The sequence below is a fragment of the Camellia sinensis genome, chromosome 2, assembly GCF_055761805.1.
Source record: "Camellia sinensis isolate YWXY chromosome 2, ASM5576180v1, whole genome shotgun sequence".
NCBI lineage: Eukaryota > Viridiplantae > Streptophyta > Magnoliopsida > Ericales > Theaceae > Camellia > Camellia sinensis.
Genome location: NC_138962.1, coordinates 82,217,299 through 82,232,535, shown reverse-complemented (window position 1 = coordinate 82,232,535; position 15,237 = coordinate 82,217,299). Strand labels below are relative to the sequence as shown.

Here is a 15,237-nt window from a genome sequence, read left to right as displayed (position 1 = left end):
AGTGTTAGGGTTAGGATTTGCTATATAATCAGATGTGCTCTTTGTATTTTAATATAATTGAATATACAAGTTATTCAGAAATCTTACATGGTATCAAAGTTGTGTGTGAAACCCTAGTAGCAATCGTGAAACCCTCTTTGGTCGTTTCCCTTATGAGGCTCTGTTTTCCTAAGTTCCGAATTACTCCCTCCTTTGTGTCTTTAGGTCTGCATGTTTTGTTTTTTTTCTTGTAAAGATAGGACTAAACTTAGTGTCCGGTCTGTCCTGTGTGTTTTTTAGGATTACAGTCTTACTCAAAAAGGCTATCACTGTTATAACCACGTTTCTTGTCGCCTTTACGTCTCCCGCCATGTTGCCTTCCTCGAACGCCTAGCTTATTTTCAACTTCCCCCTACCACTATCTCTGTTTTCAAAGAGGATTTGGTTCACAATAATCCGTTTCCTTCTAAGGTCCCTTCTGATGAGTACACCTCTACTGTTCCCTCTAAGTTTATTCCTACTTTTTCTCCTCCTGCTCCATCTCCTCCTCCATTGCTAGTCTATTCTTGTCGCGAGGCTTTTCTCTTATTAGTTGCCTTTTTCTCTGTTGTTGATCCTCCTGCTTTTGATGACATTGATCCTACTGCACGTCAGTATCCACTCCACCATCGTACTCTTGTGATAAGACGATTTTTCTGATACATGTTTTTTTCCTTAATACTGTACCATTTTATATGCCTTTCATTCCTTTTCAGAATCCCAATCTTACAAGGAGGCCTGTCAGGATCCTACTTAGGTTCAAGCTATGCAGGATGAGCTGTCTGCGTTGTAGAAGACTACTACTTGGGAGTTGGTTCATTTGCCTTCAGGTATGAATCTAATTGGTTGCAAATGGGTCTACATAGTGAAGACTTGTTCTGATGGTTCTCTCGAGTATACAGAGCTCGCTTAGTTGATAAAGGGTTCTCTTAGGAGTATGTTCTTAATTATGAGAAGACTTTTGCTCCTGTTGCCATGATGACTACTGTCCATCGAGTTGTGCAAAATACCGCTCAATCCGCTAAAATTGCATCGATCCACATCAATTCACACCGCTCTATCCGTTAACCGTGGTTTAAACTTTAAAATTAATAATTCGCTTTCGAACGTCCCTACTTTGCTATAGTTAATACATATATATTTTCTAACCTATAATGAAATATCAAAGTAAAAATGAGTGTGAAAAAGATTTGATATGTGAAATTTATTACAAATTAATTGTTATATATATGAAAAATATTATGTAAAATTAGTTTGTGTTATATACATGAAAAATGTTATGCAAATTAGTGTTATATATTATGCAAAGTCTTGATAATTAGTTAGAATATTCTTCAATCCGCCAATCTGCCTAAAACCGCTCAAACTGCAATTTACCAATCTGCCAATCTGCTAATCCGCCATTCGGTTTATAATTTTACTCTCATATCACCCAAATCGTACTACGTACACCCCTAACTGTCCGTACCTTGATTTCTGTGGATGTCCGACATTGGCCTCTCTAATAGATGGATGTTAAGAATGTTAAGCATGCTTTTCTTAATGGCCATCTCATCGAGGAGGTTTACATGCGTCCGTCCCCTAGTCTTCCTCATTCCTTTGGACAGATTTATTGTCTTCGTTGTACTCTTTACGATTACGATTTGAAACAGTCTCCTTATACTTGGTATGATTGCTTTCAGATGACTATTACTCAGCTTAGATTCCATTCTTGTGCCCATGATCCTGCTTTGTTTCTTCTCCACACGTCTCTGCTGGTTTTGTTGCCCTGTTACTTTATGTGGATGACATAATCATTATTAGCTCTGACTTTTCTATCATCTATGAGGCCCAACAACACCTCTTCTGCTCCTTTAAAATGAAAGGTCTGAGCCCTTTGCGGTATTTTCTTGGTATTGAGGTAACCTATTCTCTCAAGTGGTATTTTCTATCTCAAGCTAAGTATGCAAATGAAGTTGTTCACCGTGTTGGTCTTTCTGATACTAAGCTTTCTGATACTCTAATTGAGCTTAATGTGAAGCTTAACATTACTAATAGTGTCCCTCTGGATGATACTGCTTTATATCGAGAGCTTGTGGGTTGCTTGGTTTATTTAATTGTCACTTGCCCAGATCTTGTCTATGCTGTTCATTTGGTTAGCCAAATCATTTTTGTTTCTCGTTCCACACATTGGGTTGCTTTGCTTTGGATTCTCTGCTATCTCCGAAGGACTATCTTTTAGAATTTACTTTTGTCTTCTATTTCCTTTTTAGACTTGGTGGCTTATGTTGATTCTGATTGGGCTGGTGATGTCAATGATTGCAGGTCCACTTCTGGTTTCTGTATATTTCTTGGCAATTCCTTGGTTTCTTAGAAAAGCAAGAAACAAACCGTTGTTTTCCGTTCTACTGCCGAAACTGAGTACCATGCTATGACTCATGCCACTGTTGAGATTGTCTACACTTTTGTCTGATGCAAACTATGGTTGCTAGATCTAATGCAAAAGCTGAATATAGGGCTATGACTCATGGGCTTTGTGAGCTTATGTAGTTTCAAGGCTTCAAGTGATGTTGAAGGATTTGGAGTTACATTATGTTAGTCCTATGAAGTTGTATTGTGACAATAAGGCTGCCATCAATGTTAGTAATAATCCAATGCAACATAATAGGATAACATATTGAAGTTGGCAAACACTTCACTAACGAGAAGTTGAGCAAATGTTTAATCTGTATGTTTTTATGTGATCTGAAGACCAGTTAGCTCATATGCTCACTAAAAGGCTTAGTAGTAAGGGTTTTCGTCCCATTCTGTGCAATTTGGGCATGAGGGATATATGTGCACCAACTTGAGAGAGAGTGTCACATTATGTAGTTTGAGCACGTATGGGTATTTTTCTACTTTGAGCCTTTCAATAATTGTATGAGAGTGAACCATTAGTAACTCTCTGCACTTCTGTCGCACACTGTTCTCTCAACCTCCCTCAACATCTTCTACTTTATATATGTTTCTACTCTCTAAATCTATTTGAAGTTAACTCCAGCCATTTGAGCCATAACTGCTAAAAAATTGATTAGTTGATGGTATTTACATGAAACAAAAGCATGGAGGCCGCAAAAGTTTTGACCAAATGTAGGAAATAGAAGACTAGCAGAATATATTTAGGAAGAACATAGTAAGACTAGGCGATAGTCAAATGTGAAATGCTGTAATGTCATGGTATAGTGCTGGAAGTGGGAAACCAAGAAGGATGATTAGAATGGAGATCAACAAGAAATGAAGATGAAAAACTATGAAGTAAACCATGATAAACACACACACCCCTGTGGCAGGTGCTTTGGTTGTTTCCCATGTTCCATCATTTTCCTCGTGTATCTTGATTTTTTTTAACCTATTTTTAAACACATTATTTGTACATTTCAAGGAAATTCTAGTTTCATTGCAGTGTACGGAAATAAAGTGGTTTGGTGATTAGACCAAATTTGTTGTTAAACCCTTGTACTATTGTGAAATGTGTTCTTGTTAAAAGATTTTGAAACTTGCCATGGTGTGTACTTTGTAATGTGTTAGAAAAGTTATGAGCCCTGAAATTTAAGAGAGATTTATTTATTGTTTGCAGTGGTTATATAATTCGTATAGTTATAGTACAACTATGTGCTCTCCCATGATATTTAGAACTTGACATTATTGGATACCTGGACAGTAGTGTTGTGCCATATACCAATTTAACCATAGTCACAAGATCCTGTGAATGATAAAGGAGAATGCATATTCATGTAAGCATGACGAGGAGATTGTTTACTTATCCCCTTCATTATTTGTCTATGTTGTAGCATGAACCTCTGGTCTTTCAGAATTCTTGGCATAATTTCTGTAGCCCATGGGACATCTGGCCACAATGATTACTATCAACTATGAGTGAAATTCGAAGTTTGTCAAAAAGATAAGATTTTAAAATATCAACAAATATTTTAGATTTTATGCACATTGTTTTTGCCAAATGTTGTCTCTTCTTGTACAAAAGCTTTTGAGAATTTTGTGTGCTATTTGATACTACATAAAAACAAGAAGGATGGATACATGATTGTTTACTTTTTTTTATGTGATTGACGAATACCAATAAGATTGAAAGAAATTTTTTATAGAACAACTATAAAGCAAGTGATGCTTTATGAGACAGAGCGCTGGGCAACTAAGAAACAATATTTGCATAAAATGAACATACCTGAGATGAGAATGCTTAGATAGATATGTGGCAAATTAGAAAAGCTAGAATCAGAAATGAATATATTTGTGAAATGGTAGGAGTAGCACCTAATGAAGATAAATGGAGAGAGAGTGTTTTTAGATGGTTTGGTCATGTTCAACAAAGACCTATAGATACAACTTTAAGGAAGAGTGATAGGATCACCATAAATGGAGATGCTAGGGGGAGGGGAAGACCTAAGTCAACATGGGATGCAATAGTGAAAAAAAATATGAATTTATTTAATTTAACTGAGCATATAACCCTTTGATAGAGCTGAATGGAAAAAAATAATTCATGTAGCCAACCCCACTTGATTGGGACATAGAAAATATAATGAATAGCATGGGTGACAAAGAAACAATTGCAACATGGTTCCAACTGTCAAAAATTCAGTGCTCCATCTTTTTCATCTAAGTCTTGCAAATATGAGATACACTTATTTTATTTTATTTTTTTTTCATATTTACTTGTTTAGTTTGAATGGTATTCATATACGTGGGCTAGGTGTTTGAGCACGCCTTTAAATTGAAACCGCAATGATTTTGGATTTATTTGTTCTCATGGTTTCTGTGACTATGTTTGGCAGATGAACTCTGGTCAGCTGGATCATAATGGCAAATGTTTAGAAGAATTGTCTTCTGAGCAGTTACTTCCCTCAGATTCTCCTGATATAAGTGACATATTTGGAGATCCACAGGTGTTCCCTCGAGTTGGTAATGAGTATCAGGTTGAAATTCCACCCATGCTAACAGAATCCGAGCAGTTTCAGCTTCAAAGGAACCCAGCTGATACTGGATTTATTTTTGACATTTCTCATTGTTTTCTGATGGGATTACCCATTCCAGTTACGTGGGTTGATGATAAAATAAATAACCATGACAATGAAAGAATTGGAGTTAATCGAAAATCTGTCGATTCAGTTAATGCAAATGAGTCACTGGGATCTAAAAAGGTCAAAAAGAGCCAACTTGTGTCAAATAAGAAGGGTTTGAAATCCAAAACATTAGATGTTTCAGTGGACAATGGTAAAAAATTAAAGTCAGTAAGCTCTGAATCTGCAATGGCAGGAATATGTAGAAGCAAAAGATCCTGTTTGGTTCCTGGCTTGCTTGGTGACTCATCTTGGACTGACGTTGAAGTCAATAGTTTTCTCCTTGCAATATATATATTTGAGAAGAATCTCTTCCAGGTGAAGAGATTCATGGAAAGCAAAGAGATGGGTGAAATCCTATCCTTTTACTATGGGAAGTTTTATGGGACCAATGAACATCGAAGATATTCAGATTGGCGGAGGATGTTGAAAAGCAAGAAGTGCAAGATTGGACAGAATTTTTTTACAGGATGGAGGCAACAGGAACTGTTATCTCGTTTGCTTCCCCATGTCCCTGGGGAAGCAAAATGTACTTTGGTGGAGGTATTGTATACTTAAATGCTACATATTTGACATGTTAGCAATTCTGAACTAGGCTTACTAGATCACTTATGACATAGATACTCATGTTGACCATATGTTCCTGGAATGAATTTAGTACTGCTTTGTGATGAATTGTTGGAATATATGTTAAATGACCATTTTTGCTCTCATTGAGTTATCTATGCATGTTCTATTATTTCTTAATTAGCTTCGTCAGGATTATAAGCGTAAACCTTTACAGCTTCCTGCAACACATTCATTTGTACAACTCCTAGCTAGAGCCATATAATGTTGCATGGCTCACTAACACAGCTAAAGGTTGATAAACAATTCCTTATGACATCTACTCTTGGTAAGCTTAATGAACCAGTTATGCTTGATGTTTTTCCACTTAAACTTTTTCCCAGACTTTTGGCATTATTACAAAATGGGTTTGTGACATTCATCCTGTTGAACACAATGCATACTTCTCTTTTGATGGAAAAAATTAAGTGCACTCGTACGTGTGCCACCAACCTAAAGCAGTGACGCTACAGAATAGCCCATTATTAATTCAATAAATCTCTTCATACAATGGCATTATTGTACAATGGACTTATTAAGTATAATGGGCTGTGGAAACCAAGACAAAGGTTATGGGCTCAAGATAATCCAGTGGTCTCTTTGGTCCAAACTGTTCATTTTATTGTGTAGAGGCTTACTTTATGTTTGTCCAAAATTAGTTGATTTATGTAATATATGTATATCAGTATATGTTTGTTTTCATAATCGAGGGTATTCTAGTAATCTTAGATTTTCTAGGGATCAATGGGTCAAGTTCTGTTAATGGGTTGTTATATGTGTGGTTTTTGTTAGGTCTAGAACTGTGTTAGTTGTAGAAGTGTCAAAATTCCGATTTTGAGGTCTTAGCTCTAGTTGGAATAGAACTTCTGCGCAAGTCTATTTACTTGTTAATTCTTTTGTTCAATAGAGAATTTCTGCTTTAGTTTTTATTCAATGGTAAAAGAGTAATATGAAATTACCAGAATTCGGTTTAAGGTTCTGTGATTTATATCAGATGCTACTTCATCTACCACTCTATAGATACTAGCTTTGGTTCTAAAGTTGTTGACAGATTTTTTCCAAATTTTAGTAGTGAGGAAAGTAAAGTTGTACCAATTTTGTATGACAAAATGCTTCCACAGAGCCATCATGTGCTGTTTTCTCAATATGAATTTTAGCTTTGTTGCATTTCACAACATCTTTGATTTATTTGCTAGTTGCAAAAGTCTTTGCATTTTTTTAACATGTAGTTCTTTTTATTTTAAAATTTTGTCACTATCAGGTCTCTAATGCATTTGCAGAGGGAAGATCTTCTCTTGAAGAATACGTTCACAGCTTAAAGACTGCTACTGGTGTTCCCATCCTCATAGAAGCTGTAGGAATTGGGAAGGGGAAGGAAGATCTAACCAACCTTTCCACAGAGCCCACAAAGAACAATCAAGTGTTTCCTGTCCAGGTTGAAATACCAGTTGGGAAAGCATGCTCATCCCTTACGCCTGTTGAAATAATCAGGTTTCTAACTGGAGATTTTCGGTTAAGCAAAGCTCGATCAAACGATATTTTCTGGGAAGCCGTTTGGCCTCGTCTGCTAGCGAGGGGTTGGCACTCTGAGCAACCAAAGAGTGGTAGTTATGTTTCCAAACATCAGCTGGTTTTTCTTGTGCCTGGTGTCAAGAAGTTCTCAAAAAAAAAACTTGTAAAAGGAGACCACTACTTTGATTCTGTTAGTGATGTTCTGAGCAGAGTTGCATCGGAACCAAAACTTATCGAGCTTGAGGCTGAAGAACCTAGTGTCGTCAGCAACAGCAAGGAAGCACATGAAAGAGATCCCGAACCAGAACCCACATTGAACCACAGTGATCCAGCTGATCATCAACAGCATTGTTACCTTAAACCCCGAGTTTCAACATTTAGCCCAACTCTTGCGAAGTTTACTATTGTGGATACAAGTTTGGTCTATTTAACAAAATCACGCAAGGTGACAGAAGTGAGAAGTTTACCTGCTGATATTCAAAAAACTTCTACCTTGAGTATTTATTTGACAGAAACAGATAGTGAATCCTCTGGGGATTCAGCGGATGAGCCAGAGTCTTCTGATATGTTATTGAAGGATCAGAAGAAAATTAAATCTTACAATCATGCTAAGGGTATGGCTGATAATAGCAATTCAAACCAAAGGATGCCAATCAATTGCTCAGATGTTGCAAAAAAATTGGTGGAAAACTACCAGGATCAACAGACTGGTTTATCAAATGAGCAGTCAAGGATCATCAAGAACCAATTCAGCCAGACAGTGGGACCTGGCTGTTCAAGTCTTTTGCTCCCTGTCATGAAACAGCGGACATTGGCTTCTTGTGTGAAGGATGACGCTAGCTGCAGCTTGGCAAAGTTTATGGTGGGCTTTGGAGTAAAAGAAGTGGATCCTAATTTTATGTCAAGTTCACCAAATGTTTCCCAAGTTGGTCGTTTTCATGCGAAGGTATTATCGAGTAAATCTTCAGCAGAAGGAAGTTCAAAAAAGGAGAGCAGTGAAGGTGTTCTTCATGAGAATAGTTATGTTATGAAAATATCTGACTTGAAAAGTGAGAAACCTCAGTCACGGCCTGTGATTGACCTAAACATAACCCAGGTCCCATCAGATGCTGAAAATGATGAATCCCATATGATGGAGGTTGATGACAGCTTGCAAAACCCTAATGCACATGTGTTAGGCTCTTCCTCTGACAACCATGAGCTCATGGACGAACCTGCAGTTTTGAGTAATTCCATTGATGTCAATGCTGCAGAAGAGGCACCAATTGTGAATCCCATTAGGCAAAGCACAAGAAACCGGCCATTAACACCGAAAGTAGTGGAAGCTATTGCAAATGGGATGCTAAGCACAAAACGGAAGCGAAGAAAGCAAGACAACCTAGTATCAAGGCCTTCTTCCCGTAGAGATCACATCAGAAACACTGAAACTTCAAATTCTGGCAGCACTAGCATTGGTACATTGGATGATAAGGAAGGAAATGGGGTGGATGGGATTTGGAATGGCAACAAAAATGAGGTTAGCTATTCTCTTGTTGAAACTGAAAGAAAAGCAGTTCAAGAGCTTATGGACATCTCTAAAGCTGCCTATCATCCAAGAGTTCCGAATTTGAATGATGATTTATCTAGTTAGGTGCTGATTCACCTATCTTTGACTTAGTGATTTAGTTCTGAAATCCCTGTGACGCCATCCAGTTCTCAATTACTGTGCATAAGCATAACATCACAGTATCGACATCCATTTTGGAAGAAACATAGGTATCTTTTACCTTTTCACCCAACTTTTTTGTTATTGACAAGTAGAAAGTGGCTATCAGTGTCATGACGTGGCATGTTACAGTTGCAGCGGTTAGACAATTGGCACTTGCTGATTATAAGGCAGAGTTTGTAGAGTATACAACAATCTTCAATATTTCAAATCCTGAAGTCTGAATTAATTCAGCCGGTGGAAATTGAACAGTAGCTGATTGTGAACATATTACTGATCTTGGGCTTTTTGTTATAAGCTATTTATGCCAAACTAAGAAGCACTGACACTCCAAGATGGGTGCCGTGTCCATGTCTGACACAGTGGGGACATGCATGTCCACGTGTCTAACTCGTCACATGACTTGTCAATTTTTTTAATGATTATTTTATTGTAGGACATATTGAGGACACTTCACAGATATTTGGACACAGCTTAGGACATCTTTTGTAGGTTTTGTTTATTCAATAATTTTAAAAAGCTGATTTGGGATCAAATTAAATATATGAAAATATAGAGGGAATAAACCACAAAAAAAAAAAAAAAAAATACACCTACATAAACATCGTGCCTCCCGTATGTATGTATCCTAAATTTATATTCATATACGTAGTAATTAAAAATTTATAAAAAATATACTTCTTTTACTGTATCTCTGCCGTGTTTGTGTCCTAATTCTTTGAGAATCGTTGTGTCCGATGTTTGTGTCCATATCAGTGTCTATGTCCATGCTTCTTAGATGGCAAATAAAATCCCTTCTAATTTGTGAAAAATAAGGTCACACATGGGGCTGTTTAAATTAGCATTACAATTTAGGAATACAAGTCATAATGCTTGAAAGACCTGTGCTTTTTTTCTTCACCTTGTTCTCATTTTTTTATGTTTGCTTTGACAGTTACAGGGGTTTATGTAAGAGCTGCTGAGGCACTGATCTCCAATCCCAACTGAGCTTCTTAAGGCTGTGTGAAGTGGTTATGTTCTGATAAAACTTTATGCAACATAAAGTAACAGTATTTGAGTGAGTACTGTAGTTATTTTGCACCTATTGGAATGACTTTAGTTTTTCATGTTCTGATAAGGATTTCATCCATCAGTACTGAATTGAAACTTCTGTGAATGTTTTTTCTTTTACCCTTGTGATTGTTTGAACATATTCTGCTTGCTTTATTTGTAAGCTTACCTGAAGATATGATTCAACAAATAAAACTAGTGTTGGATGTCCTATTTAAATGGAGTCATGGCACATTTTGTGGCTTAGTGTTAGTATTAAAAGATAGAGAACCATCGCTTAGGATATAGAATTATTCAATGTTTTTCACTTAAAGATGATATGGCGTTAGATCCATATTCTGCTTTAAAGGATCAAGTAGTTTCTTTTAATACTTGTATAAAATGCAATAGGCTGATTACACTTTGATTTTTATGTTCAAAAACATCCCATAGAATTTTGTTAGTATGGACGCAATAACCATTATTGTATGGCTGTCAGTATTAGATTTCATTTTCATTTCCATGAGTATAGGGACTGTCTTCCTCACCCTTCATAATGTTTATTGTTTAACAAATTATATTCATATGCACTTAGTACATGAACATGCTTATCAACTTCAAATATACCTGCATTATCTCTTATTGCCTTGGAGTATTAACAATTTCAGACTGCATTGTATTGTAATGTGTAAGATTATATAACTTGCTCTTTAGTATTTCTACATAAAGTGTGAAGTAGACCTTCCTTATTCCAAACAATTTTGTTTAGATAATATAATATGGGTGCTTAGAGAAGAACATCATGGTCATAGGCCCTTAGTATCATTTTATTTGCATAAATGCACTATGGTTTCATTGTTCTTCAATCCAACAACTCTCATGTGATGCCATGATTGGGCATGTAATGTTTGTTGGGGAATTTTCAAATGATTTTCAAAATTTATAGTTTAGTTTTTGGGTGTTTTCAAAACCTTGTTTTTCTTTGGAAAGCTTGAAATAAGCTTGGGGACTTTGTTCCACATTGAAAAGAGAGCAAAACATGGAGCACTTAATAAAGTATTACATAGAATATTCCTTTGAATATGGAATTGTGGGATGGATGCTAGTGTGCATGCACTCACACCGCAAAGATGTTGCTTCGCACCATCCGCACACGCGCCCGCGCGTGGCGTGGACAGTGGGTTGTGTGGCATTTGATGGCGCGCAAGGTACCATGAGGGCTCTTTCCTATTTGCATCGAATAGGTTGGAGCGATGACGTGGATCTAACATGGCATGAGTGACATGGAATACAATTAGCTCCACGTGGCAGCGATGTGGCGTCTGTTGGTGATGAGTCCTTCAACTGATCGAACGGTTGCGTGTCAGATTTGGAGCGGTTTAATCATAGCCATTGATTGGAGATGCGCGCGATCGTACGAATGAGATGGCATCCGATCGTGATCAAGTATGATCAGTCATGATATCTATTTGGTGTGAGAATGATCTGCACCATAGATCGTCAATCTATGAAGCATGGACACGCCAGATTTGATGCCGTGGCGGTGTCGGACATGGGGACACGCTGGGGATACTATGGGACATGCCAGGTGGCGTATCCTTTTAATTTAATTATTTTTTTTGTAGGGGCCACGGCGGGGACACGCGTGTTTAGATCTGGACATGGCATAGACACGACGGGGCATAAATCTTTGGGGACAAAGAAGAGAATGAGACAAAGGAGAGAGAGCGAACCATTGATCGAAGACGCCGACGTGAACCATTGATCGAAGACGCCGACTCGAACCGTCGACATCCAGTCATCGACGAGGTCCATCCAGACCTTCAAACCCTGATCGTAAGTCCTTCTCTCTCTCGTACTCTCTCGTCTCGTCTCGTCCCTCTCTCTTGCACTCTTGCACTCTTTTTCTCTCGAACTCTCGAACAGTCTATCCTCTCTCTCTCGCACTCTTCTCTCTCTCGAACTCTCGTTTTTTATTTATTTATAATAATAGGTTTAAATATATATATCTTTGTAAAACTTACTCTTTTTTTTATTATTTATAATAGGTTTATGTATATATATCTTTGTAAAATTGTTTTTTTTTAATTATTGGTTTATATATATATATATAACTTTTTTGTGGATGGATAATCTATTTATATTTATTGAATTAATATTATTATGTTAGTTTTTGTTAATCTACATAACAAATAAAAATATATTTTAAAAAAAAATTTACTGTCCCCTGCTGTGTCCGTGTCCGTGTTTGTGTCCCCATTTTTTGAAAATTTCCGAGTCCCGTGTCCATATCTGTTTCCGTGTCTGTGTCCATATGCGTGTCCGTGCTTCTTAGTCGTCGATCCAACGGTCAGATCTAATCGAATGCGATTAAGGGACATGTCCATTCAATCAGATGCATTAAGGCCTATAAGTAGGCTGTGAAATCAGCAATTTCAATCCATCCAAAAAATTCAGAAAGCATTTATGCAATTCTCTCTCTCTCTCTCTCTCTCTCCCCCTCTCCCCCCCCTTGATTTAGAGTTTTTGATCAAGAATTTTAAGCAAGTTTCTGCTTTTTTTGCTGGTAATCAAATTTCGCGGACTTGATTATCAGTGTCTTGGTTTTTTTGATTATATCAAGAGTATTCTGATCTATTGTCGTCAGTGTTGACGTCAGTAGACTTGATCTTTAGACAAGGTTTTATTATATCCTGGAGGCGAATTTACTGTAACCCCCTGCACACCTTTTGGTGGGTGCAAATATTGTCTTTAGGAAAGTGACTAAGTAACGTAACTTGAAGCACCAAATTTCTTTTCTACATAGACAAGATCATCGCTAAGTTTTGAATACCCAAAGACCACCAACTGAAGAATTCAAGATGAATTGTTCCAACAATATTTAATGGGTATTTTCATTTCCCAAGTGCATCTGTTTTCCACGCTCCTGGTCTATAACTTGATGTCATGCATTGTCTTAAAAGTCTTTGGCAACTCAATGCATGATTTTGGTTCATTTGTTTGTTTCTTTATTCCTCTGGTTGCATAAAATTAAAACCCTACAGACTTGGAAGTAGACTGCTTCCTTCTAGGCAGAGAAAAGATCAGAGGAGCCAGACATATGATCTGAGGCACCAGAATCAATAATCCAAGGCAAAGATGTATGACACAGGAAAGCACAAGGAGAAGATGCTAAGTTACCTGAGCGGGCAAAGGACGAGGAAGCGGTACTGAGAGCAGTAGAAGAACGGCGGTCGAACAATTGGCGCAAAGCATCCTCCAGCTCAGTATCAGAAGCTTGGGTAACAGAAGTAGAATTAGAATCAAGGGTATCAACGGCACTAGACTGATGAGCCCGGGAATAGGAACCACGTCCTCGAGATTGGCCAGACCGACCTCCTCGAGAACCAGACCGATCACCTCGACCCCCAGATGGAGTCCCATGAAGCTTCCAACATGTCTCACGAGTATGCCGCGGCTTCTTGCAATAATCACAGAATACAGACTCCTTAGCAGCAGACGGAGGAGGCAGGCTGAGGCCATCTCGAGGAGTAGACAGTAATGCGGAACGGTCAGTAGAGACAGGGGGCATCATAGCAGATCGATAACTCTCCTCATTTTGTACATAGGCAAATGCCTCCTGAAGTGAAGGAAGAGTGTCCATACTTAGAACTCGACCCCTAACTGGATCATACTCCATATTTAGGCCGGCCAAAAATTTAAAGACCCGTTCCCGTGCGATGAACTTCTTGTACCCGACAGAATCAGTAGGGCAAACGGGCTTATAGTCTTCTAGGTGGTCAAGGCGTTTCCAGCCGTTGGTGAGGAAAGTGAAGTACTGAAGAACAGTCTGCTCCCCTTGAAGTGAGCTCTCAATAGAGCGACGCAACTCAAATGCCTGTGAAAAATTTCCTTTGCGGGAATAGGTAACAGCCACAGCCTCCCAAATGTCTTGGGCAGTCTCCATAGACAAGTAGCCCTCACCAAGTTCTGGAACCATCGAATGGATAAGCCAACTCATAATCAAGGAGTTGGTAATCTCCCATTGGTCATAACCTGAGTCAGTGGTACTAGGTGCCTGTATCCTGCCATCAACATACCCCATCTTCCCTCTGCTTTTCAAAAACAAAGTCAAACTTTGAGACCATGCTAGGTAGTTCTGACCATTAAATAGAGAGGTGGTGATTTTCAGACTAGGGTTGGGGTTCTCAGTCATGGTAGTAGGTAGAATGAGACTCTCACTCTTTGGTGTTTGAGAAGAAGGGGACACACTAGTGGAATCTGTCATGGATACAATACTACCAAACCCGCAACAAAACTAGTGGAAATCACAAACCCGGAAGGTGGTAGTGAGATAACAGGCACAATGACCACTATAAAGACATAACAAAATTAAGAAACGATTTTTTATTTATTTATTTATTTATTTATTTATTATTATTATTATTATTATTATTTTTTTTTTTAAAGTTGATTGATTTATGTATACATGTATTTATATATAAATATATATATCAGGCTATGTTTATATATATATATATATATCAGGATATATATATATATATATATATTTATATATACCACAGTGAGATCATACCACAGTGAGACAGAGGCTGAGGACGACGAGTGACGAAGACGCCAGAGGACGACGAGGGCGATGAAGACGAGCGACGAATGGCTGGAGGAGATCGTTGAGCTGAGGAGCTGACGGCTGAGTGACGATCGACAGAGGAAGACGAGGAGATCGACGAGGTGAGGAAGACGAGCTGAGGAGATCGACTGAGGAAGACGGCTGAGTGATGATCCACCCAGGTAAGCTTCGAACCCTAGAGTGTCGTTGGTGAAAAGGTCTACCAACGAGGGTGAGCCGAAACCCTATAGGTTCAGCTCTGATACCATGAAGCTTGAGTAACCAGCTTAGGGTATGATGAGATATCACCCCTTATTTATAAATGAAGATTAGGGTTTACAAGGAAGACAATTACAAGATGATCCCTGAGGACATAATGATTACAGACCCTAGTGACTTTCGGCTAATATAATATGCTAAGTGACTTTCGGTTAATATGCTAACATTAGCTTCCATTTTGTTTCTTTATATTTCTACCTTGGCATTGACCCATATGCTAATGTGGTCAACTAAAACTATTGCAAAATGAGATGTAATATACTTAGTAAATCTATCCATAGAGAATGCAAGAAGACAAGAGGATTAGGTGTGATGTTGAGGCTTGTATTTATATATCATTGTTCGAAGTTCATTTTTAAGTTTGGGAACTATGGAAGGGTTTA

General features: G+C 38.0%; 1 protein-coding gene across 4 annotated transcripts in view; it reads left to right on the top strand.

The window, feature by feature from the left end:
• Positions 1-15,237, top strand: part of LOC114282840 (uncharacterized) — a 39,915-nt gene that overhangs the window by 15,621 nt on the left and 9,057 nt on the right. For 3 of the 4 annotated variants that reach the window (XM_082914944.1, XM_082914946.1, XM_082914945.1), the window contains exons 4-7: positions 2,323-2,636; positions 4,830-5,657; positions 6,982-8,987; positions 9,872-9,994. In XM_082914944.1, coding sequence (XP_082771070.1) covers positions 2,565-2,636; positions 4,830-5,657; positions 6,982-8,862 — 2,781 coding nt within the window. In that variant the 5' untranslated portion in view covers positions 2,323-2,564 and the 3' untranslated portion in view covers positions 8,863-8,987; positions 9,872-9,994. The remainder of the gene's footprint in view (positions 1-2,322; positions 2,637-4,829; positions 5,658-6,981; positions 8,988-9,871; positions 9,995-15,237) is intronic. The other variant, XM_028225585.2, reaches the window with a different exon arrangement.